This window comes from Rhamphochromis sp. 'chilingali', assembly GCF_963969265.1.
Source record: "Rhamphochromis sp. 'chilingali' genome assembly, chromosome: 8".
NCBI classification, from domain to species: Eukaryota; Metazoa; Chordata; class Actinopteri; order Cichliformes; family Cichlidae; genus Rhamphochromis; species Rhamphochromis sp. 'chilingali'.
The window spans coordinates 2,117,609-2,144,750 of record NC_137935.1 but is presented as its reverse complement, the minus strand read 5'-3'; the positions used below and the strand labels follow the sequence as shown (position 1 = coordinate 2,144,750).

General features: G+C 43.9%; 1 protein-coding gene across 1 annotated transcript in view; it reads right to left on the bottom strand.

The window, feature by feature from the left end:
* Positions 1–363: 363 nt before the first annotated feature.
* Positions 364–27,142, bottom strand: part of LOC308400584 (uncharacterized protein) — a 35,817-nt gene continuing 9,038 nt past the window's right edge. The window contains exons 2-13 of the mRNA XM_080888371.1: positions 16,578–16,823; positions 16,212–16,362; positions 14,119–14,301; positions 13,909–14,043; positions 13,624–13,818; positions 10,602–10,731; positions 10,356–10,499; positions 10,167–10,249; positions 7,255–7,482; positions 4,694–4,846; positions 4,487–4,542; positions 364–2,071 (exon numbers count right to left, since the gene is read on the bottom strand). Coding sequence (XP_080744497.1) covers positions 1,867–2,071; positions 4,487–4,542; positions 4,694–4,846; positions 7,255–7,482; positions 10,167–10,249; positions 10,356–10,499; positions 10,602–10,731; positions 13,624–13,818; positions 13,909–14,043; positions 14,119–14,301; positions 16,212–16,362; positions 16,578–16,801 — 1,887 coding nt within the window. The 5' untranslated portion in view covers positions 16,802–16,823 and the 3' untranslated portion in view covers positions 364–1,866. The remainder of the gene's footprint in view (positions 2,072–4,486; positions 4,543–4,693; positions 4,847–7,254; positions 7,483–10,166; positions 10,250–10,355; positions 10,500–10,601; positions 10,732–13,623; positions 13,819–13,908; positions 14,044–14,118; positions 14,302–16,211; positions 16,363–16,577; positions 16,824–27,142) is intronic.

Here is a 27,142-nt window from a genome sequence, read left to right as displayed (position 1 = left end):
AAAGAGACATTTTCTTCATCACTTTAAAATCCTAAACTCCCACATTACAGTCCTCCCCCCCATTCTGAGAATTAGCAAATACCATTTCAAACACCACCTCAGTGAATATTTAAGATTAATTGTAATTCCACTGAAGCTTCTCAAAGGGGGAAGGAAATTCAGGAAAGCCCGTTTGGCTCTTTAGATTCAGTCAAAGCTAAACTGCAGACAGTAACGTGGACTTTGACCAGAAACTGATCAGGAATTACTGAGGTCATTGATCAAAGATCAGAAAATACCACTTTTTCATTTAATTATTTTATTAATGTTAACACATTTATATATATATAAAAAAATGACATTTCATTGGACAAAAAGGCTTTTTTCAAATATTCAACAACACATCAAGAATTATTCTTGTATAAAAAAAAAAAGTGAAATGTATGAGGTGGCAGGCGACCAATACAAACGTCAGTTTTACAGTTATTTTGCCAACACACTTTAAAAACACATGATCTCATAATTATGTAGCTCATGACAGCAACAGAAAATGACTTTTCCCTCAAACATTTAGGAAGCTGTGCTGAACTCAGACTCACACATGGCATCAAACAGCTCTTCATACTGAAAACATGTGTGAGTGCTTCACATACCTCTGCAGAACATGACTGCCGGTCAGTCAAAGCTCGTCTCTCTGTTTAAAAAGACGCCATGTTGACTTCCACAGGCCCTGTTTACACCTCTCATTAATGTGCATCCACAGCTCCAAGAACATGAGGGGACCAGTTCTTCCAGGATCTCTCCCTACATTTTCTTTATGTTTGCAAAGACCAGATGCCAGAGTCCTGCACGGGTCCTGGTTGGCAACCCGGCCCCCCATAGCTCGGTAGACTAGCAGAGCTGTGTAGGTGGTCCTTCAGTGTCGCCCAGACCACCTTAAAAAAATGGTCTGAGTAACCAGGTTTTAGTGCGTGAGAACAGCTCTGAACTTGGAAATCAACAGAGATGCTGGATGTCAGGTACCAACAGGGCCAAAGATGGGCTCTACAGTTTGATTCTCACAGAAGTCTGAAACCTTAGAAATAATAAAACGTACTTTTTCTAAATTGTAATGAAAATATTCCACCACAAGGTGGCAGCACGTTGAGCAGAAGGTTTCATTGTTGCCGTCAAACTGTCATCTTTTCAATCGCATTTTCTTTTAACTATTCTGAAGGATGAACTCTAACGAATCCAGAATAAGTCGGATTAGCTCGACTATTTTTGGGACGTCTTTACCTCAGTGCGCCACCTTCTGGTTTAAAGTCTTATTACACACAAAAAATAGAACCCGGCCCCGTTTAAAGTCTTTAAAGACTGAAGTGGTTTAGAAAAATGTCAACGTCACTCTCGGTCATGAGCTTGGACACAAACGCTGATGTTCACTCAAAGTGAAGCATTTTCCTGTAAAACATGCAACACTGTACAAAGTGAATTAGGAAAGTACCGTCACAGGCAGACGTGGACTATGAAGTACAAAATACTACAAATATTTGATATAAATGACAAAATTATATACAGTCATGTAGTGAGGGGGGAGGTCAGTTTGTAAGCTGCATTTTAACATTAGCACAGTTTGAGGACATCACCGTGGATATATAAACCTCTCCCATATCATTTTTACAGTTTTTACAAAATGTGAGGTCCCTGCAAGTCAGACTTCAGAGTGAGAAGATCTCCAACATTAGGTGCATCCTGTGTATCATTGTATACAGACTTTCTTCCATCTTCTAGCAGAAGACCTGATTGTTTTTGTGGTCTTGTTTCAAGTTATTGCAGTTTGAACTGCTCACAGCGAGCTGCAAACCTCTGTCCTGAAGAGCCACAAGAAAGCGTTTCCACTGGCACTCAGGTAGGCGGGGGTCCGTTGACGTATCTCAGTGTCAGGTGGCAGGTACGGGCCATCGTGTTGCTGCGGTGACATGGCTGCTCCACGAAGACCCAGGCCAGACAGGCCAGCAGAACCAGTGCTGCAGCCAGGAGGAGGCAGAGGAGGGTGGGGGAGAGCGAGGAAGCAGCCCTGCTGCTGCTGCTGGAGGTCACACAGGGAACACTGCAGGGGAAGGTGGAGGCGTTAGTGTTTGGTTTACCTGCCCGGGGAGTTTAAAGGAGCTCAGTGCAAACCATTAGGTTTTAAGGAGACCTGCTGATGTCAGATAAATTGAGTCAGGGCTGCGGTTTGCCATGTTTGATGTAATCTGATTTTGCCAACAATAACATTAGGAAGCAAGATGTAGATTCATTGGCCACTTTATTAGGTACCAATAACATGGCAGCAATTCTGCACATTTAGCCCTGCGGTTAAGACAGCCTGCTGAAGTTCAAACTCTGCATCAGAATGAGGAAGAAAGATGATTTTACACACTCAGGTTTACAGATAATGGTCAGAAAAAATTCTCCGGGAGAAAGTGTCAGACTGCTTTAAGCTGAAGCAACACCAACTCAAATACTCACTCATTACAACCAAACTATGTAGAAGAGCATCTCTGCATCTCAAACCTTAAAGCAGACGAGCCACAGCAGCAGAAGACCACCGGGTACCACTGCTGTCAGCTAAGAACAGAAAGCTGAAGCTACAGCTCACAGACCCACCAAAACTGGACAATAACAGATGGAAAAAAGTTTCCCGATGTGTCTCAATTTCTGCTGCGACATTTAGATGGTGATGCTGACAGGATGGATGCATGCACCAGTTCAGGCTGCTGGTGGTGTGGGGGAGGTTTTCTTGGCACACTTTGGGCCTCTTGTCTAAACTCCGTAGCCTGCCTGAGCGTTGTTGCCGATCACCTCCATCCCTCAGTGAGAACAGTATCCCATCGTCTGATGGGACTTCACTGTGCTCACAGTCTCCACAGTCACCAGATGTAAAAAGTTAAAGTCATCAGAAACTGCCCTGGGAATACTCCATTTAAATAAAACCTGCAGAAAATATAATTGAGGCACTAAATCAATAATTAAAACATGAAAAGTTGAATAATTAAAGCATTTTAAGAAATTTGCTTTGGGCATCTGAAGTTTGAGTAGAAAGGCGAGTACTCTCAAAGCTGTGCAAATGGAAACTGACTGTTTATGTAACAGTTTTCTTCTCTTCCTGACCTCTCAGAGCTTTACATCCACACAGTCACATCAATCAAGGCAGTTCGAGCGCTTCATCTCCTCTCAGTCACCAGCCTGAGATGCGCGTCTTTGTGGTTCGAGAAGAAACGCGAGCAGCCGGAGAAACCTCCTCACACTGAGGCGACACCACAAACCTCATCTGGTCTCAGCATTTCAGGGACTTAAGTTCACAGACAAAGGCCGTGCTGATGGGACACACGACGCACACAGATTCCATAAAAAGTGACAAAAACATTAGCGTCCATTGTGCGTGGGAAGAAAACTTTTTTACAGGGGGGGGGGGAAAAAAAAAAAAAAAAAAACCCTAAACAAGCACCGAGTGCGCTGCTACGTAATGGGAAATTCACAGAGAAACTCTCACTGCAGCACACCTGCACCAGGGTAAACCTCCGCCTGCCTCACTCCTGCTCAACAGGTGAAAATAGAGCAACAGGACCGCTGAGTCTTTGACTTTATTTATTTTCTGCTGTGTTTTACTTGCATCTATTTGAAAGACTGAGTGTAAACACAAAAAATATTTTATTTTATGAGCTGGAATGTGCAGAAAAGAAGTTTAAATATTAAACAACTTTCTTTCAGTCAGAGAATGTTGCAGATAATTACATTTTTGCTTGATGCATAAAGTTAAAAGATTAAAACTAATAAAACAAGTTTTAAAAAGAGACTTTTCCAGTTGATTACATTTTGTATGATGGATTATGTAGAAAAAGTAGAATTGGGCTGAAAGATCTATCGCTTTATCACCTCTTCAGGTTGTAAATCATGTTTTTAAAAAGTAACTAAGTAACTAAGTAATTAATTACTTTTGAAAATAAGTAATCAGTAAAGTAATCATTAATTTTTTGGGGAAGTAATCGGTAATTAGTTACTGATTACTTTTTTCAAGTAACTTGACCAACACTGTATTCAACTGTCTAATCATATCCTAAATCTAGAGGTCAGATATTTATGTGACCAGCTTACCAACTTTGTTTCTATTCCCAGTTAAGTATTGAGTGATATTTAACCCTTTTATGGCTCCAAGCCTTTAAAAACAATACAGTCATCATCCTACTTTTGCATGTTTTCAGGTGTTTCTTTAAAAACACAGGCTTTGGGACACAGTGTCCCACATATTGAATATTTTAATACTTGAAAAATGAATCAGTTAAGCTTGGGCTGAGACTTAAGCATCATATCAGGCATATCTGCTCCACGTGACATCATACAGATCCGACAGTAGAAAAAACACTGATATAGTATTTACAGCAATCTGAACTCATAATTACTTTTGCATTTGCTGACCTGAACAAACTGTTAGAATGTTAGAACAGGACATGAGTTCCTCTGAGGGATTTCTGCGTTTCCTCACCTTTGTTCAGAGATGAGACGCTCGGGTTCCTCACAGCAGTACAGCTCCTCTTCCTCCTAAAAGAACAGAGAGCCTCCAATAATCCACACCAGTGTCAACAGCTTATAACTTTATAGATTTAAAACTATCTACCAACACGTCCAGATGCTTATTTTCTCCTTGAAGTAACAAAAACAAAGAGTTGTTATTGAAAACCCATCAGCTCACCGGTGCTTGTGACTGATAGTGGTTCCTCATCCTATCAGAGCTGGCCTTTAAATTCAGGTGATCTGATGGTGAAAGCCGCCGTGTGTCATCGTGGCAGCCATGGCTGCTGCTGGATGCATCAGCGTGGTTTTCATCCATGCAACCCTGCGACATCTGAACGTGGGGATTTTGGTAAACAAACGTAAATGTTAGAGTTTACTTCATCCTTCCTCAAATCACGGTGAATGTTTAAAGATGGACGACAACTCAGACACGGACGCTGTGTTTCTGAGCTTTGAGATTATATTTGCATTGTTATCCGTCAGATCGGAGAGCAGCAACATCGGGATTGAAGCATTAAGCAAATGTGGAAGTCCCAAAAACATGCAGCTCCTCAAATGTCCACTAGAAGCACCAGCAGTGAATCAGCCCACAGACGCCCAAGTTAACGTGGTTACAAACACCTGTTTGGTCTCTATGGCCAATGTCCTCCTTCATAACAGCTGTACGGGGATAGATTTTGTTTTATGACTCATTTTTCATCACGACGGTGTCCATCTTTTATATACAGTTTATATCCTGTCGCATGAACAAACGCCACACACTTCTGTTTTCATCACAAGTTTGCAGCTGCTGCAAAACATCGACAAACTTTGTAACTTTCTCCTTCGCTGCTCTCGATCTGGACTTGCAGCTAATTTCTCCTCCAATTTGTTTTGCACTCACTCGATAGTTTTTTCTGTAATGAACCTCCATTAGAAAGTCCCAGTGCTATTTCGCACAAACACGCGCTCAATCAAATTTGCATAATTCAAATTCAAGTACATAAAGAAATCTGATACAATAACACTTTGTCATATGAATTGACCCCTAAAAACGAATCCACAAACTTTCTTCCCTCTCTTCCTCATCTTTATAGATTTCCTGCACACGGACAGTTATGTGGACTGGCTCTAAGTCAGACGGAGGAAGACGAGGGCAAGGAGAAACTAAAGAAGGAAGAAGAAAAGGAGGAAGTCGGCGTGCTTCTCTGTTTTTATGGTGACAGTTAAAGTGCAGTCAGACGATGCATAAATCAAGACTTTATGGATTCATTCGGCGGCCCGAGGAGCAGCAGACGGGACGGAGGAAGAGGAGGATAAATAGATGCTATTCCCCAGTAATGAGAGCGAGGGAGAGAAAATGAAGGCTGAGGCCAATGAAGTCTAAATGGAGAGAGAAACATGAGGCCTGGAGAGGAGGGAGAGGACAGTTATTCAGGAGGATGAATCTGGGAGGAAAATAAAGGCTGATGGGATCTGTTGTGTGAGCTGCAACTTTAAACTGGAACATATAGACTGTGCGGCTGCGTCAGTGTAAAGCCTAAACCTGTATTAATGAGCTTCTGGGGACACTTCTGCCTCTTCACCCACACTTCGGGGACCCGACTACCATCTCAGGACAAACCAAGGTAAACAATAAGGACGTGAGTGAGCGCTAAACAAATCTGTGCTCTCCAAAGTCAGGCCGCAACTCGACATCTGTGAGCACGCAGGACAGATTTGTAAGAGCCGAATTGGATTTGTGTGTGTGATTGAGGACAAACTCATTAATGCAGCAGCTGTTTGGAGCCGTGCAAAAGAAATTGTGTAACTAAATCTGAGAGATCAACAGAGCTTCTCTTGCTTACAATTATCAAATCTGCTCACGCTCACTTTTGGCAGTCAGCGAGGAGAGCGCAAACGGTTTAAAGCTGCGCGTCTGACATGTCGCTCACAGCTTCGATTTCTACAAACTTGCTTAAAAAGAACTTAAAAACTTTCTAACTCAATCAAAAAAGATATTACAGATGTCCGTGTGATATCTGCGTAGATATCAACTAAAGTTGAACTAGACCTGAGCTGTACTAGTGTGTAATTCCGCTTTTAACCACAAGGCGGCGTTCGATTTACCCTCCAGCACAAGACCTCTTTTCAGGCCACTGCTAGCTCCAAATTTGTACAGAATTCATGTTAACGCCACACTTTGCTGATTTATTTTGGTAGCTTCAGGAGCTCAATCTGTGAAGTCGTCGTTTTTAAATAGAAAACAGTACAAACATTAAATTAGGCCAAACTTTGTGGTAAACTGCTGCCACCTTGTGGTGATGTTTGAGAAACCGACTGTCCTCAACTTTTTTTTTTTTTTTTTTTTAACTGAACCCGTTTTCCTGGAGTTGAGCATTAACATTCAGCACATGAATATCATCTGCGTGTAAAACCTCCTGACCTGAGTCTGCTGACATTCTGCTTCACTCTCCCACAAACAGATGCTCTCAAATGAAGGGCCGACCTCGAGGGCACCGGCTTCGTTTTGGAAGTGTTTAAATGGAAAATCAAACCGTTCTGAATGCACAGCTCCGCTCATGAACTTCTAATGACTTAAGATTTGTGAGAAGTGCAGCAGCACCAACTGTTTAAGCATCTCGGAGAATGTTATTTGTAAAGAATAAACTATAAAGATAACTTCAGTGATCGAGCGCGCTGTTCGGTTGTTTTTCATGGTTATATTTGGACCACAGAGGAAGTATAACCATGGATCTTGAACATTTTTTAAGACAGTACCTTCAGCCTCCCATCAGTCTGCACTTCTTTCGAACAGCACGTGCTCCTCTCTGGCAAAGCGGCGCTCTGGACTCTCAGCCACGCCTGCACGCGGCCTCCATCAAAGTCAACCGGTTCGCCGTCCTGTCGGTCAGGAGTCGAGGTCTTCCACTGGTCCCTGCAGCCCAGAGCTTCTGCCTTTTGGTCTGCGACAGGCGAGAAGCCCAGCTGAGTGTGATCAAGCCATTCCTGCAGACAGAGTTCATTATAGAAAAGTTTAAAACCTCACTGAGATGATTTAACTTTTTTATTTTCCAAGTCAAACTCAGAACTCCATTATCCATCCAGATTTGCAAAACTTCCAGTTATTCTGCTCATTCCCACCTCCGTGTTTTATTATCTGCTGGAGCAGCTTAGCAAGAGTTTGAGTAGAAGAAGCAAACAAACAGGAAGACAGCATGAAATAAAGAAAAGCAGAAGGTTAATTTTGTTCCACAAAAAGGGAAAAGTGCATCCAGGCCGCTCACCACTAACTCTGCTTTGTGCTTGTACATAAAAGCTAAATGAAAGATCCTGTGTGTCCTCATGCAGACAGGGTCTATGCTGGTGTGTGAGAGCCTACAGGTTTATATTAACTGGTAATTATGTGAAAATGTGTTTTTAGATCTTTAAGTACTGTAACGAGTCGTGTAATTATTTTATTCTGACAAGTAATTAAGTAACTTAATTTTGCCAAAAGTAGTTTAGTAACAAGTAATTAAGTTATCAGTTATTTTTGAGTAGTCACCTCATGAACTGTAAGGTTTAGTTTATATCGATATTTTTTATTTTAATCTTATAGCAGCTTGTGTGCATTTATTTCTTTTCTTAATTTTTTTTTTAAACATTGTGGGAAATGATGCAAAGATTATCTGTGCTGTAAACATGATGTTCATTAAGACGACGCCACCTTGTGGTGCAGGTCGTCATTACACTTTGCAGAGGGCTCTCACAAAATGTACCTTTAATGAGTTAACTGTATAAAAAGATGACCAGGAACATTTTCAGTCATGAAATCACAAGAAATGGAAAAAACAAATCTTTTTACAGGGAGCCAGCGGTGGTGACTGTAGTGGACATGATCACAAAACTCTGCAGGCACGTCTTTTGAGTAGCACTCAGAATTCATGCGGCGTGCGAGCACCCAGAGACGAGGTCACACAGTCGCAGATTTAATGAAGTACACGAGTCCTCGGGGCAGGCGGTGCCGAGCCGAGCCCGTGGGGATGGCACGCTGACATCACGTCTTCGCCAGCCCAGTAAATAATGAGGCTGGGCTTATAAGAAAGCAGAGTGAGATGACACAAACTTTGATGTCTTTGTTGTGATCCTGCAGCTGTAATCAGATGCTAATTCAGTTTTACATGCGCCTCTCGTTTGTTTCTTTCCTGTTGGGCTTTGGGTTTCACCGACAGTGCGACACAGTGCGTTTGTCTGAAAGAGACAGAAATACACAAAAACGAGGAAGCTACAGGCTGCCAGAGGAGGACATTCAAATTACCTCAGACTCTGACAACGTCTGTCCTCGCCTTTGTTTCCCATCTTATTTTCCCCTTTTCCCCTCCTCTGCCTGTCTCATACAGCAGCTTTTTCAGCACACTGCAGCGTCTCGCCACAATAAAGCTAAAAAAGGAAACCCGACAACATGCAGAGGTGCCACGTTCTGCAGGCATCATCAATAAATCAGCAGAAGAGGAGGTGAACTGCTGTAACCAGCTCATACAGCAGACAGCCGCTGATGGGGAACGTTTTTAGAGAGCCGCTGTATCTGAACATCAATGACTGTGTGAGAGAGACAGAGGCAGGCAGACAGGCCTCTGGGCCATGCAGCATCTGGGTCAGAGCAGAACAACCAAGAGGAGAGAGCAAACAACACAATTAGGAGGCCAAACGCCACAAAGACTGGCTTTAATTTCATCCAGAGGTTTTTGCAAGAAAAGGTTTTCCAACATCAGTGTTTTGCTGGTTTATATCATCACGGTGTGCTCCAGACTACAGTTTGGTGGATGCTGTGATGGAGGTAGAGATGGGAGGTTTTGTAGCTATTTCATTGACTAAAATAACCAAATTATGTATTTTTTCAGAACCTCAAGAGAAATAAATGACTTTATCCATTCAAAAAACAAACACAAAAAACAATGTGGTTCATATCGATCAAGCTAAGGCGTTAAACCGGAGAACAAATCAAACACTGCTGGATGGTTTGACAATCACCTGTCATACAGATGTGAGTGTGCGCAGGCAGAAGGAATCACTTCTACCATAATGGAACTAAAGGTGTTCCCCAGGGTTCAATTCCAGGACCACTCATTGTGAGAATCTTGGTGGTATCGTAACAGCAAACGTTTTTTTAGAGTGAAACAATCTCTGCGATTTAAAACTCGTTAACTGGTGACAAAAACGACAAATGATGATTTCAAACAAGAAAACTACTCATCACTGCAGTCCAGGGCTCGGAAACTGGAACCAGATTTTTACTTCAGAATCCAGTCCTGTCCGTCCTTAGAGGCCGGTAACGGACGAGCTGCTTCCACTTTTGTGCCACTTTGTGCGTGTCAAATCAGAAAACTGGAGTTTACGGTTTGTTTGAGGGAATAGAATAAATGTATCACAGTATCCTCCATCACCAAAATATAGATGAACTATTGACTCTGTAACAGTTTGATCAATAACAAATTACAGTGAAGTCACCGCAGTCGGGCGATTCCCATCCTTTGAAAGAGAAGCACGGAGTAACAAAGTAAATTAAAGGACATAAATGACAAATGGGCGGCAGAAGTGGAATATTTCCAAGAGTTTGTGCAGCAGGAAGTCTGCGGGGTTCACTGCAGATCACAATCAAGATTTCTTTCTACTAACCTGTGGAAATGGCTCAATGTTAGACTTTAACTCACCAAGTCTCCCTCCTGGTTCCTGATGTCGGCGCTGATGTCAGACCGAGAGTCAAAGGAACTCAGGTAGCTCCACCTCTTCAAACCTGCAGAAGAAAAAAAATCCTGTTGAGAGAACAAATCTGCATTCTCACGGTGCCACCTTAGATTTCTTAAGGCGGTATTCCCGTGTAAGGTGAGGCATCTTCTTACCTGTGCTGGCACTGAAATACGATGAGTCGGCGTCGTCACGGGAGACAGAGCGTCCAATGTCAACTGACGGGTCCCACTCCAGCCCCAGGTGCTCATGGGTAGGAGAGGATGGAGGAGGAGGATGGTGAATGGGTGAGGGAGGGTCTGAGGAGGAGGCAGATGAGAGGTTTATGGTTCGTTTTGATCTTAATCCTTTTGTGAGTAACTGATCAAATCGACTCCTTCAGGTCAGAGATGTTGGTTTACCTTTAGGATGGTTTGACGATGCGGGGAGGTCCACATTTTGCTTTTCAGCTGTTCCCTCATCTTCTAAAAGACTCTCCGAAGGACAACCAGAGTCTGTAGCCTGGGACAGGATGCAGTCGTCCTCAAACACCTGGAGGAAGAGGATGGGGAGGAGGAAGAGGATATTTATGAGTGCTGGGGTTTGGTTGATGTGCATGTTTTTGAAGCTTGACTTCAGACTTTAATCACAGTACTCCGTTACTGGAGCACTCATGTCAGCCCACAACATTAAGTCCTTAATACGCCCGAGTTACTGTTACGCATCTCTATGACTGGAATATCTGGATAGTCCATTCAGGATTCCTGAATCTGGGAGCTACTGCCTGCAGACACGGCTTCTGGGAAAGATGGCCAATGTTTCAGATGCAGCCAGTAAATCTGAGCCAAAGAAACAAAGAGGGGCCTGATATAAGAAAGTCCAAAACACGGAGGCTTAGATGATGACAAAGAAACCTTGCTCACAAACAATAGGAAGCTAAAATAAAAAACGACAACTGATGCCAGTATATTCAGTCTATTCCTCAGAGACCTGTTACCTGCATGCAAACTAACCCTGAATTGTCAGCATGATGAAAATAGTAACCAGGAAGCTTCTTGGAACCAATCCGAGGGTTAAGTGGGCGTCCGGTTCAGTGGTCTCAGGATCTCGTCTCTGCTTCTTGGGGATGATGGTTTTATTGGCTTCGTCAGGTGGCGGCCAAGGTTGGAGCAGATTGAATGAAAATTAGCGCCTCAAAGTCTGAGGGCATAGTTCTCAGGTGGAAAGAGGGGAGTGTCAGGAATGAGTTGCTCCCACAGAGAGACGTATTCTGAGTTCTTCTCTGCGAGTGAAGCAAGAGATTGAAGAGCAAAGCCAGTCTACTGGGAAATGGCCACAAACCTTCAGTGGTGATAGAAAGAATGAGGTGGTGGATAAAAGCAAGAGAAATGAGATTCTGCCCAAGGGTGTCTGGGCTCAGCCTCGGGGATGGGATGAGGAACTCTGGGAGGGGCAAAGAGGCGGCCCACTAATCCTCATCATCGAAAGGAACCAGTTGAAGTAGTTCGGGTATCTGACCAGGATGAATCCTGTGTAAAATGTTCTGGGCATCATCCAATGGGAGAAGACCCTGGGACAGACCTAGGACACGGAGAAGGGGTAGACTGGGAATGCCTTGGCATCATCCCAAGGAAGGAAGGAAGGAGTACAAAAAAACCTCATCCCTCAAGTTCTGAATTCTCCATCACACAGCTCCAACCTCTTCATCAAGTTTGCGGACGACACAACGGTGGTGGGTCTCATTAGCAACAGGGATGAGACCGACTACAGAAGTGAGGTGAGACGCCTGGCCACGTGGTGTGCTGACAACAATCTCTCTCTGAATGTGGAGAAGACAAAGGAGATTGTTGTGGACTTCAGGAGAATGCACACCCAACATGCTCCTCTGACCATTGACGGAGCGTCTGTGGAGAGAGTGAGCAGCACCAAGTTCTTGGGTGTGCACATCACAGAGGATCTCTCCTGGACGTACAACACCACAGCACTGGCCAAGAAATCACAGCAGCGTCTCTTCTTTCTCCGCAAACTAAGAAGAGCAGGAGCTCCAGCCCCCATCATGCACACTTTCTACAGAGGCACCATCGAGAGCATCCTGTCGAGCTGCATCACTGTGTGGTTTGGAGCCTGCAATGCGTCCTGCCATAGATCCCTCCAACGCATAGTGAGAGCTGCAGAGAGGATCATTGGTGTCTCTCTCCCCTCCCTCCAGGACATTTACAGCACCCGTCTCACTAAAAAAGCCCTTTGCATAGCGGCTGATCCCACGCACCCAATGCAAAGCTTCTTCAAGCTGCTGCCGTCGGGGAGGAGACTGCGGAGTCTCCAGGCCAGGACCAGCAGGCTGAAGGACAGCTTCATCCATCAGGCTGTCAGGAAGCTTAACTCCCTCCCGATTCTGCCCCCCTCTCCCCTCTTCTCCACCACGGTCTCACTGAACTGTGTCACACACACACACACACACACACACACACACACACACACACTCACTCTCTGACGCACTCACTGGCCTGCTCCAGTCACTTTGTGGAGCATTGGACTGCTTAAGCATTGGACCTCATAAGACTCTGTTGTTACACTATCTCTTACCGTACACTACTAAATCCCCATTTGCACTATTTGCCTATTTTGCACCACTATGCCTTCTTACTTGAATATTGTATAGCTTTTTTTGTTATACGTAAAATTGTATTGTATTTATTTAAATTTTTACTTTTTAATTATTTTATTTGCATTTTTCTAATCACTAGGGTTTGAGAGTAACGCAATTTCTATTCTGTGTATGTCCTGTACATGTGGCAGAATTGACAAATAAAGTTGACTTGACTTGATATTCCCACTAACCTGAACGTCCCTTCAAACAAACTCATCCTGGACTTCATGAGGCACAGACGGCTCCACCCCCACCCCACACCTCTGCTGATCTCACCTGTGAGGTCGTCTTTTCTTTGCACTACCTCAGAGCACTTTGCATCTGGTTCTCTGATGTGTGGCTTTATCATTTTCAAACATATTCCTGTTGATTGTACACAATTCTCCTGCATATTATTTATTCCTGATGTCTACTATTTATATTTTATTCCAGCACAGTTTGTGTGGTGCTATCGTTGTACATGTAGAACGACAATAAAGAGCTATTCTATTCTGTTCTATTTTATTGGGAGCTGCAGAGAAGTTCAATTTTACTTTCAAGAGTTTAAAATCAACATTTCAAACAGGTATTTGTGGGACACACTGTTAGTCTGTTTTGTGCCCTCAGGTTACCAGACTCATGCTGACACGATGCACAAACACCAAATGAATGATAAGTGTGATTACTTCAGATCCTGACATGTTTTTAAATGTCTAAAAGCACAAAAATCAAACACTATACCAATTACCTGAGACACGCTTTGATTACTGTGTGTGTGTGTGTGTGTGTGTGTGTGTGTGTGTGTGTGTGTGTACCAGTCTCATGCTGAGCAGCCGCGTGTGTGTTCGTCCAATGTTGTTGTAGACGTGGCTGCAATGCTGCAGCAGCTCCAGCAGCTGGCTCTCGACGTGCTGAGCGTCAGAAGGCACACTGTGCTGGATCAACGCTTCACCGCGCTGCAGCAGGGCGTTCACACGCCCCGAATTCTCGCACACGCACTCCTGAAACGACTACGCATAAAAAAAAAAAAAAAAAGACGAAATAAAATGAATAGCAAAGTAAAAACAAGACTGATGTGTCACTTCAAAACAAGCCCACACCTGCAGCTGTCTCAGTTTTTCACAGGCGTTTCCTGTCAGCTGCTCAACCTCGATCAGGCGGACATCCATGTCAGCCAACCAAACTGCAAGCTCCTCCCTTTGTGCATCAAACGCCTCCCACTCTGAGACAAAGAGCTGAGAGAGAGGGAAGAGTCAACTATAAAGAAGAGAGAGAAGTGAAATCCTCCTCAGAAGGTCTGACTCGCGTACCTGCAGTTGGCCTGTGATGGACTGCAGTTTGGCGCTCACGTCATCCCAGCGGCGGCCGCACTCCCTCGCCGATGACAGCAGCCGAGCCTGCATGGTACCCTGGAAGAGCCGAGTTAGTGTTCGATTCCTCCGTGTCAGGCTGTCCAGCTGGATGAGGCGAGGCCCCGCCTCTCGCCGCAGCCTCTGAACACACAAACACAAAGTGCATCTGAAGCAGATGTTTTTTGGTTTCCCAAATCCAGGCTTGATCAGGTGGAGATATTCTTATATTTGGAAAACTTGGACGAGCCTGCGACTGTTGTCTTCCAGAAAGAATGAAACCCGAATCAAATCTATGCGATATGCAATCAGTTCAGAAGAACACACTCTAAAAGCCCTGTTTCTGCCCGATTTCAACTAAATTGTGCATCAAAACAGGCTGAAAGAATTAAAACGAGTGTTTGTAGCTACAAATGTGGCTACACATCTACAATGTGAGCACAAAGCCTCACTTTGTACATGCCTGCTATGAAAGTTCTCCTCTATGCAGACGACTTTCCTGTTCTCAGGCACAACTTAGATCTGTTGCAGAAATCTTATAGACACACACACTTAAAACTACAGTGTGCACGACTCCAGATCCTGATCCCTCGTCCTAATATGTGGCTCACAAAAACCAACATAGCAATAAAGCAAATGCTAAAGCTTCAAAATGCAAAGTCCATAAACCAAAGGCTGACATGGGTTTATCACAAGGATGATAAATATACAACATATGGTCTTAGGACTAAAAGTATAAACAGATTTTAATCCGTTTTAGAGATTTGATGTTCATTTACCTGCAGATGCAAACCTGATCAGAACATTTTGCAAACCAGTATTTAACCTCCAAGGACCTGGCGTCCATATATGTGGACATCACATTTTGGATTGTCTAGACCAGGGGTGTCAAACTCAAACACACAGTGGGCCAAAATTCAAAACTAGAACAAAGTCGCGGGCTAACGTTAATATTTATTGAAATATATTTATTCCTCCAGATATAAGAACGAATCTTTTCTTATGGACTCAAACACGTTTTGCTGAAAAACTGAATATGGAACAAGCAAAGCTTAATACTAAACAATATATATATTAGCTGTATAATACCAGTAGGCCAGCTCTGATAGTCATTTGGTATGGCTTCGCGGGCCAAATGTAATTAGGCTGCGGGCCAAATTTGGCCCGCGGGCCAGAGTTTGACACCTATGGTCTAGACCAAAATACAAAATTTTGCTCTACATGGGCCTGATGTCCACTTACGAGGACGATATACTGCCAAGGTCATATCATCATATGTGGACCTCAATTTTCTCAGAAACAAAAATCAGATTAAAAAAATAAAAAATAAAATCATGCAATTCTTTGTTTTTACATTCATCAGGTCCCAGTCAGTCCAAATAGCAAAGAGAAATTAAAAATGCCATGAGAGTTCGGGTCTTAGGAGGTTAATGCAGGAAGTAGGTGAACTACATTGGGGGCGTCTTTCTTTGTGAGAGGATCGTATTAATGACAGGAAACCTCAGTGACATCATAGAGATGCATAAAGACGCTCAGTCTCCCGATTCTCTTCCTTCTCCTCCTTTTCCATCAAATTCTAATTCAGTCTAATTGTGTTTCTCCTCTTCCTCATTTTGTTGGAGCTGCAGACACAATCAGTGTGAACCTGAATGAATTTGTGCAAACAAGAAGAATCTACAGCTTTTCGGTCAGAGGTGGTCTTGTTATTTAAGCCGGCAGCACGAGTAGATTTATGTGTTGATGCTGCCTGCTTCAGCTTTACGACTGGCTGCTGAGTGATATTTACACCCTGGCTGGGTGACAACTTTAACCATGTGCTGAACTTTGGCCCAGCTTTGCTCTGACCCAGGTTTTAATTTGTGCGAGTGCCTGAACACAAACACAGAGCTCAAACATCAATTCTGTCACAGAGAGACAACAAAAGAGATTCAGTGCACAACAGAAATACAGATGAGTCCAAGGTGAAAGATGGTTGCTGGAATCCCTGTGAGGTTAAAACACCTGAAGCCAAGTTTAGATTTCAGTTTCTGTTTAAGTTATTTCTTTTTCCCCACCTCAAACTTCTTCATTTCCTCCTTGGCGGTCTGGTAGGTAACGTGGACGGAGTTTGGGGAAGAGACGGCCTCCTCGGCCAATCTCAGCCAAGCATCCAAGTGGTTGTACTCCTTCATAAACTCGTGCCAGAGCAGCCATCTCCTCTCCAACCTGGCAGAAATATGCACAAAGTGAGAAGTTTTCAAGCTGAACAAGAAACCTGAGAAAAGTGTAACTGTGCTGTTATTAGTCTGCAGTGCAAATTCATCGTTCAAAATTGACCTCAGCTGAAAAAATGCTGCAGAGTAGCTGCACAGCAACTCTTAAAGATCTATCATCTGTTTTACTGATTACTCAGGTCTGATTATCAGCTGAAGGACACTCACTGTCCACAGTCCTGCAGGTCTCCATCTTGGCTCCAGCTGCTGTCGACTCGCTGCATTTCCTCCTTTAGCTCCACTGGAGACGACTGGACAGGAAGCCGGCACTGGTACAGATCCAGGAGGTGCTCCGTGTCACTCACTTCATCTCCAGGTACAACATCACTTCCTGCAGGGTTTGGGGTGATGCTGCTGTGGCGTTCCGAGGTGGGCAGGTCTATGCCAGGCATTTCAACATCATGTGACCTTTACCTGATGGAGAAGACGCCACTGATTAGAATTCACATTAATTCAGAGACCTATGCCTAACGCAACACGCCAACAATATTGGTTACACTAACCACTGCCAACCACCCCTCCGTGCTCTGCTGATCCAACTCTGGGTCAGTTTCTGTTTTTCTGAATTTTTGGTTGATATTCTGTCCATGTCCATTAATATTCAAACAAAGTGAATTCATTTTATTCTGAGAAAACTTAAATTCAGCAGGGGATCAAATAATTTCCTCACTCTATAGCCAAATATGGAGTTACTGCATTCAACGACTAAACGAAAGTCCCAGTTTTGCCAAGTGTTTGTGGGCAATAAGGAGAATCTTTTTATTCCCACAATCTTTAGTTGTTCCTGAAGTTGATGCGACTGCTTTAACAAGGTGACACGAACACGTTTGAGACGGCGCTCCTGGAGAAGAGCAAACAACAAGAAATCAGGCTGCCAGTCAGTGGTTTAAATCCTCCGAGCCAGGAGGACGACCACACAGCCATGAGTCACCATTATCGCTTCCACTAGGACTAGGACACACACACACACACACACACACACACACACACACACACACACACACACACACACACACACACACACACACAATGAGTCACTCGGGTTCTTTATTGAGATTGAGCCAGAACTGTTCTCCATGAGTGGAGACAGAGCGGGTCTGATTTATGAAAAGCAGGACAAATTTACACTGCACCTTTCATTCAGTTGGTGCTCATAGTCTGTGTGTAATTATCTCCCGATTTACAGACGCAGCAGGTGATTACACACTCAGGACCTGTGACCGACATCCAGGCGCTCTGTGCACAATAAAACGCCATTTTCCCCTCCAAACGTCTCAAAATTAAGATGATCACAAACATTTTCAGACAGCATTCAGGGGATTTGGCAATGTGGAAGTTAAAGTAGACGATCATGTAATAAAAGGTGCGTAAATAGGAGATTTTATAATTTAGCCCAGTTACTTGTGCTGCTGACTAACCTGCCAGCTGTTCTTCCTCAGATGATGGTGAGAGACGTCTGTAAAAGCTGTTACAGCCCAATTTAAACACGTTTAAATATGCTGCTCTTCTCAAAGAAAAAAACACTTTCATATCTTAGTGAGGACGTTAATTAACATAATGCTCACCATAACTGTAACCCTGACTCTAAAAACCACTTGTGTACACACACACACACACACACACACACACACACACACACACACAAACTCAAAACACTTCCTGTCATAAATCATACCCATCTATTGTGCGTTTAGTGGAGGAGCAGGAGTGTACTCTGAGATAAAATGAACACAGAGGAAACAGTGATGGCAGATCTGCCAGTCTCAGCTCAGTAAATTCAGACAAATGCAAACTGTAGAGTCTCATCAGAAAGTGTGCTGCAGGGATTTCACAGTTCAGTGAAGCTGAAGTTCAAGCTCAAGTTTAATGAAGAGAAAACTGCTCGTCCTCTGTGTTTGAAGACAGTCTGCTTGGTTTCCCTTTCCAACACTCGTAGTTTTCTGTGCACCTTTAGTTAACCTCTTAAGCCCCAAGCCTACCTGATCTCCTGCTTTCAGGGGGCAAAAAGCAGGAGATCAGGTAGGCTTGGGGCTTAAGAGGTTAATTAACTCTTATGATAAGGAAATAAATAGGAGAAAATATCATTTATGGTCACGTATCGGTCAACATCTTTACTAGCTGATCGGTTTTTGTCCACCAGGGGGAAGAACAACATCATCATCATCATCAAGCTGACAGAGACCGTCTGTCCTCCTGCCAGTGAGCCATAAATCAGCGAGCCATCCCGAAAGATGTTTTCCTGAATTCCCAAGATGCACGGAGGCGGTGTAGTGTAGTAAGTGTAGTAATGCACAGCTGTTTTATACAAGCCACATCTGGAGAGACTCTACGTAGCAGCCCCCTTATATTCAAATGCTTTGGCGACCTGTCCACGGTGTACCCCGCCTCTCGCCCTATGATAGCTGGGACAAGTTCCAGTAAACAGTTTCCTGATGAGTTTATGGTCTCAGATGTTGGATTGCAAACTCTCAGCACTGGCTTGTTTTTAGAGGGGTTTTTTTCTTTTCAGCCCCTCAGGCTGCTGCTCAGTGATGCTATGATGGCCATCTTTTATATACAGTCTATAACTAACAGATTTCACCGTGTCGTCCGTTTGCTCCTCGTCCTTCCCTCTCCAGTCAGACAGCCACCTCAGGTGCTCGCACACACCTTTGTGTTTCCACCTGAGCACTTTAGTATCCCAGACTCATAGATCAGGCGCTGCCTGTCCTATCAGGCCGAGGCCGCCTCCTCCAGACTCCCACCTGGGGACTGAGTGTGTAACAGAGTTATGAGGCCAAGGCGTCAGACCTGGACCACTGAGGCTGCATAGATCCTGCTCACCTGTCTGCCTGCTACAGCAGAGCGTGTGCACCTCTCCAGTCTGCGTCCAGTTATATTTTAACCATTACACACCATTTATTTCTTACACAGCGAAAGCATGTGTGCGTGTCTGACCTGGACTTTACCTTCACACCAGTTTTATGGCTTCAGGCCTTTAAAAGCTTTAATCAGGTTTGATTGTCAGATTGTAAACTGAGAGCAGCTTTGTAATGTCACATCTACTGACCAATCATGTTTGAGCAGCAGGTTTTAGTTGCCTGCAGGTAATTCACTGCACAGGACTGATTAAAGAGGAACTCCCTGAACCGAACCAGTTGGGAGTTCGCCTTGTAATCGGAAGGTTGCCGGTTCGAGCCCCGGCTTGGACAGTCTCGGTCGTTGTGTCCTTGGGAAAGACACTTCACCCGTTGCCTACTGGTGGTGGTCAGAGGGCCCGGTGGCGCCAGTGTCCGGCAGCCTCGCCTCTGTCAGTGCGCCCCAGGGCGGCTGTGGCTACAATGTAGCTTCCATCACCAATGGGTGGATGACAGGTTGTGTAAAGCGCTTTTGGTTCCACAGGGACTAATAAAGCGCTACACAAATGCTGGACATTTACCATTTGAAGTATGAAAGCGGCAGACAGGCAGGTTCATCTCAGTTCATTTAGTGACATTTATCACCTCAGTCTCCACAGAACAGACGCGAACATCTGCTTAACATCTGAACACACACACGGCTGTTTTCCCACTGAGCTCAAAGAGTGAATGAAGCTTCAGTATGTAGATTTACCAGACAGAGAGCAAGCGAGCATCTTTAACTGCTGATGAGTCGCCAGCTGCCTGCAGTACACACACACACACACACGATTTAATGACTGCATCAACCTCACCCCCCACTCATTGAGTCTTATCAGAGACACGAGTGAACCCTCAGTCCCGAGCTGTCCTCTTAGTGCTGTCAGTGCAGTTTCAGACCCTGGAGGAAGTCAACATTAGTCTATTTTAGACCCAGCAGGTGTAAGACGTCGGCGTGACAGAGGAGGAAGCTGGGACAGGAGGCAGATGATCTGCTGTGATGCCCCTTAAAGGGAACAGCCAAGAACAAGATGAAGAAAACAGACTGAGCAGATCTAACTTTGACTCTTGCACGTCTTCATTCATAACAGCGTTTGGAATTGAACCAGTGAACAACATCCAACTCCACAGATAAAATAGACTCATTAACCTTTGTTGCATCTAAAGGAAAGTGCAATAAGAACAATAAAACATTTCCAGATATGCAGAATGCTTAAAATGAAGATTAAGGGGAAACAAAACTCTTTTCCGTTACTCTGCTGATCCCTGCTGCAATTCTCTCAGTAAAAACAAATGTAAGTTACGTCATGCAGCAGAAATTAAGAGTTTGAATAACAACACAATGTTACTAAGAGACTCTGGAAATTTGACAGGGTGGGAAAAAAAAAAAAAAAAGTGTTGAATTTCCTGTCAGACTGAACAAACGTGCCATCTTCAGTTTCCCTCGTTATGCAGCAGCCTGGTGTGTAACAGACTCACAGCACGAGGCTGAAACCATTTCCTGCAACCAACCGAGGACAAGCTCATTACATATTCATTATATTTATACATTATATTTATGCTTGAGAGAAGAGCTCGAGACAAAAGGATTACTTATTATTTGAAACATCAATATGAACACGAGACATGACAGGAAATAAGAACAGAACAGGTCCACTTTAACCCCAGTTTCCTGTCTGTGTGCTAAGCTCGGCTAACCATTTGTGGCATTCGTTTCATGGACATCTAAACATATTTGCTTATTGCCGAGAACGATGAGTGCACTTCCCCCGAACTGCTGAACCAGTCCTTCAAATGTGGACAGAGCGCAGAGACCAGGACAACAGCAGGCAGGTGTCTGGAAATTTTCCATGAGAGGGAAAAATTTGAATATGAGATACACCCACCCAGCTGAATTACAGGAAGAACTGCTCAAACATTAGAGTCACAACACACACACACACACACAATAAGTCTACTACCTGACATACTGATGACATCACTTATGATGTCAATCACCAGCAGGAACAGGGAGGCAAAAAATAAATCAATAAAAATCTTGTGATCGTATTGGACGAGAATACAAGCAGTGAAGTCTGATTGGCTGTAATGATTGATGCTTCGTCATCCAATATGATTCCCCGACAGCTGTGCGTGTCTGTGCGCACGTGCACGTCTTCCATGACTTTGACGCCGGTAACACCTGTCTGCAGGGACAAACAGCCGGGCTGAGGCTCAGCAGGGCGTAAAACCAGCTGTCCTTATTCTCCTCTCTTTTTCAGCTGGATCCAGAAATCCACCTCTTCTGCCTTTGTTTCATTTTATTGGCCCACTTTTCATCATTTTAACACCTGAACTTGCATTTTCAGACGTTACCAGCCTCTAGCAGAATCTAATTTCATCAGATAGGAAACAACATCAGGGCAATCTGTTGCAGAAAGAGAGCAATGTTCGCTCCCGGAGCCGAGAAATCTGTAACCAATCAGTTTGGGGAGATCTGGATTCATTTAAACTTTTATTAACCATGAAATCTGACTCTTGGGACATTTAGGAGCTCTGTGGGGGTTACTACACGATGTTTGCCCTTTCAGCTAAAATCTTTCCTTTTCCTCATCCCTTCCATGACGAGTGAGCTTTAATAGGGCTTGTTTAATGTCATGTGACTTTGACTGATGGACCCGTCCTCCCTTCATTCAAAGGAGAATAAAAGAAGTTGACAGTGTGAACCCACAAGCGTCTTGCTGTGTGTCGTTTTCTGGCACCGTTCTCACTTTCACACACCCTGATTAGGTTAATGCAGTGGTTAAAAATGTCTTTGTTCACATCATTTTCTTTCTGAGGAAGTGAAACTGAATTAAAATCTTTCACAAACCAGACCTGGCAGAAACAGCAGCCATATTATTGGCCAGATATTTGCATTAAAAAGGTCCAACAGCACAAACGTGGTACAAAGGTCCAGTTCAGGGACTCCAGGTAGCTGAGGCGACACCTAGCTGACAGCTAGCAGCTACAGCCGCCTCTGTCTCCATCCGTCAAACAGGCCACGCCCCAATGATGCAAACTTGATGCCTTAATAGAATTTAACCAGAGTTACACAGTTATTACGAAGTATTAAACTATTCATAGAAAGCTCATCAGTAGCCGCCTGTAAACATGTTTATTCTCCCCTTGAAGGGCGCCAGGATGTAATCAGCTGACTGCATTTTTGGTGGAAACCAGGTCAAGGTCATTAGGTGACACCAAATGTGAAAACCAGTAAATGGATCATCTTCAGGTTTAACCTTCGTTGTTTGCAGCCAAAGTTAAACTTAAAATAAAAATCTCAGTAAATACAGTTTCTTGAATATCGAGTGAAAAGGCAGGCAGAGAGCTGTGCAGCACACTTCATTTTTTCAACACTACGCCATATGATGTCACAATGACATCACAGGCTGACACCACATACTGACACACAAAAAATAAAAAATAAAACACCAGTTGTAGTTTTACCTTTGACCTTCTGGTGTTTCTGCTGTACAGTTTTAACATCGAGCCTGACGTGAATGACTCGCTGCTGGAGCCTCGAGTGGACATCAGAGGAACTGCAGTTTTTCAGAGTACTCTTTAGTTTGCACTGCGAGTCAAATAATCTTCATCTTATAACCTCAGTTTACCTGAAACGGACTGTTTTAGCTCCTCCCCCTTTAAACCCCTTCCGATTTGCTGCCCCTGCATCTGCAAGAGTAGGAAACACCGATGGTCTGAGAGCAGCCACTGACCATTACTGGAAGTTTTTAACTTTTACGTTGAACGTGAACGCCCACGGATGGAGCAGGAGATGTACCACGAGACGTAAGGAGAAGCAGAACCCACTTTATTTCCATGTTCCTGAAACACAGGATGATTGTGGTCGCACTGCTTCTGAATAATGCTTCATTTACATCATCTTATTAAAGTTGTGTTTTTTTTTTTAAGGTTAACTACTCTGACAACCCGACCAGAGTCGAGGGAGAGGATGGCGTTATCAGATCTTCCTCTGAGCTACAATTTTAATTGAGCGAATTAAGAAAATCCAGTTTCAGGAACCTTTATCTCCCTTTCTGCCGTTTCCAGCAAGCTTCTCTCTGTCCCTGCTCTTTAAGGTCAGACAGCACGCAGTAGTGGATCTTATCCGCTAACTTTTCTAACCCTGTTGGCAGATCTTCTGTTGGATACCAGCAGATTTCTCTTAGATTACGTAAGATTTTATTCACCGTGCCATTCTGTTCTGTCTGCATGAAACCACAAGCAGGCAGACGGAGCAGCGTGAGGGAACGAGGGGAGGCAGCTCATCACTACTATTAAGACCCGTCCCTGCTGGGATGAGGAGGCTATCACCTCTGCTGTAAACCGCGCTGCAGCAGAGATAGGAAATGAATTCGAGTTATTAAGATTAAGGAAATGGCTCTGGTTGAGGCTGATATTGATATCGAACTGAGGGAGAGATTAAGATGAAGAGGAGGAGGAGAGGGGAAGAGGCGATTCTGCTTCCTCTGTGCCCTGAACCACACTTTATTATAGCAAGATAAAGGGGCGGGGCTTAACTTCTACATAGCTTTATTAGCACGGCACTCTGAGGTGGTTTTATCCAATTAGATGTGCAGAATGTGCAGCTGTGAAGGTGACAGGAGGCGAGTTTACAGCTTCAGAGCAGGATGACACTCCCACAGTGCCCCACACTGTCCTGAGACTACAGAGCAGAGCACCAGCAATACGCAGGATGTGTCTGAGGTAGAAGGGGCTTGCATGCAGCCGGATTTACACTTTAACTGTGTGGCATTCCCTAAAAAAAAGTTAAACACGTTTCTAGAATATATAATAAGAATTGGCAGAATTAGCAGACAGGCCACAAACAGAGGGGTCTGCGGGGGCCTTCCTCCAAGAGGGCCATAGCTGCTAGCTGTCTGATGGGCTTCACTGAACTGGACCTCTGGACTGCGTTTGTGATGTTGGAGCCTTTTTAATGACATTATCTGACCAGTAATATGGCTGCTGTGAGGTTACTGTACTAAGATACCATCCAAGAAGGCGGAGCTACAGATTTGATGAAATTCTGGGATTTCGTGCAGATGTTGGTCAGCTGTGATTAGCACGTATCTGTGGGTATAGCTGAACACTCCAAAAATCATCTGATCACTGTGTCTCAGTCTTTTTAAACAATGTTGAGCTCACGCAGTGATGGATAATTCATAACGACCACCGCTCCAGACGTTTGTTTTTACGCGTTTGCCCCTGAATGCAGCGGCTTCGTTGGAAAATTGGATTTTATTCACGTCAAAAGCTCCAAATACAGAAACAAATTCATGCGGGGTTTTCAAATCTAACCCACTTGTATCCTGTGCAATTATATCATTAAAGAATAAAGTGCAGCTCAGCTTTTTAAAGTTAACTGCATTACCTAGATTTATCTATTAGACCAGTTTCACAGTAAGATACGCTGAACCGGAGCTTTTCCCCATCACCCTCCTTTCTGTGGATGCAGCATAATTTCCAATGAACAATGCAGGAAAAAGATCCATGTTTAAGAAATGTTTCCATTAAAAATAAATAAAAAGCAGGAATCGGGCTCTCCATTTGTTTCCACGTGCATAGCTGGCAGTCAAGGTGACACTTTAATTTGGCTGTGACCTTAAAACTGGCATCGAGCATATTATGCGTGCAGAGCGAAGCAGCGCAAGTCAACGAGTGCAGTTTGGAAAATGCTGGAAACGCAGCCCTGAAATGCATCACTCGCTGAAGCTTCGGCGGCGGGGAGAAGAGACGAATGGCTCCTATTAGAGCTCGGCCGCTTTAGAGGGAAAGCGATATTCAGCTGAGGAGATGATGAAGGTGAGAGGAAATCAGGACTATTAGAACCAAGACTGATTAAAATAACGTCTGTGTCCTGAGACAAAGTTAAACATCCCCCCTGCTCCTCAGCAGAGAACACAAGCACCTCAAACCTGAGCTTCTGTGGCCTCTCGGCGACCACATTGAGCATCGTTTGTTGTATCGACAGTTTTACACCATCTCAGCAGGAAATCGCCGATTCAGAAACATGTCTGAGAACAGCCGGGCTAGACCCGAAAGCAGCTTTGCATGAGTCACAGCTCAAAATAATCCTTCTTTATCTTATAAAGAAGAGCCTCAGTTGATCGTCTGACACAAGCTGGTTTAGCCCTTTCCCCGTAAGGCCTTTCAACATTATCCACTTTGGCAAAACACTGAAATGACTAAACACAGGCATTCATGAATATTTCAATCCTTTAAAGTCTGTGTTCACACCATTATTAACAAAGATCTATTAGGGCAGGGGTGGAGAACTCCAGGCCTCGAGGGCCGGTGTCCTGCAGGTGTTAGATCTCACCCTGGGTCAGCACACCCGAATCAGACCATTACCAGGCCTCTGCAGAACTTCAAGACATGTTGAGGAGGTCATTTAAATGAGCTGTGTTGGACACATCTAAGACCTGCAGGACACCGGCCCTCGAGGCCTGGAGTTCCCCTACACCTGTATTAGGGCCACTGAGGGTTGAAGAAAAATTCAATAATTTCTTTTAAAATTCCTGTTAAAGTTGGAAAAAGTGGTGAAACTGGATTTTTATTAATTAAAGACTTAAGTTGAATTTAAAAAGGAAATAAATTTCCAATAAGCTCAGTATAGCAGGCGACAAACTACGAGCTCGGCTTTGTTAGACCGCGTTGAAAAGTGTTTGCGGTGTCGTGCTGCAGTTTGCTGAAAAGATTGAGTAATAACTCAATTTATAAACAGACGACATTTTCTGGTTTGGGCTTTTCAGTCACCTTACACGAGACGAGCGTCCACTCTGACCTCAGGAGCACTTTGGTCGATCTGCTCATCAAACATAAAAATTAGGAGACACCAAGTCTCAATTACATACTGATTTAAAAAAAAAAAAAAAAAAAAAAAAAAAAAAAGAGAATAATGACCCAGGAATCACTGTAAGCAGAAGGCCTCTGCTTAGTTTTTACAAGGCTGCCAATCAGAGGAAAGAAGAATTTAAAGGGGGAGGAGCTAAAAAGGGCTCCATTCAGATATTTTCTGGACTGAGGGGTTTCCTCGAGGCCCAGTAAGACAAAGATGAAGCCTTTTATTTGTCACATGCAAAGTTTACACCTGCAGTGAACCCCCAACCATACATGCATACACATCACGTGGAAAGGCAGGTCGGAGACAGGTTGGAAAAACAATGAAGTGTACAATGAATTATTATGAACTGAATCACGCAGAGCTACTCCAGACGACTCCAATAATAAACACATGGAGTTTGCAATGAGCAGATCTGCATATATAAATGTAATAAACTATAAACAGGAAGGAACTTGCTGCTGATTTTGTGTTTTTTGTGATGTTCCTAAATTTCATACACTAGAAAAAAAAAAACACTAACTTGATATAGACACTCATGTTTTTCACAGGCATGGGTAAAATTAGTCTCTTTTCCTATTGTCACCTTTTTCTCCGCCTAACTCACTTTTGCCTCCTCCTCCTCCTCCCCCTCTTCATCCCCTGGAGTCACTGCATTGTCTGTTCTGGACAAAGGCAGGCAGGCTGGGAACAAGCAGCCTTTGTGTCGCCCTCGCAGAGAAGAGACAGATTACGTAGAAGTAGACAAGGATGCGAGATGATGGAAAGTGAGACTGTGAGAATAGGTGGAAGGTGTAGAGTTTACCGATCATCTCCAAAATAACTGACCGAGAAAATACAGTCAGAGCCACGTGGGACAAAACACTGATGTGTTGTGGGTTTCTGGACAGCTACCAACGGGCTCATCTTTGTGACTCTCAGCAAACAAAGTGCATTTGTTATTGGCTCTTTGGCAGCAGATTAATCTCATTTAAAGCCGTCTGAGTCAAAAC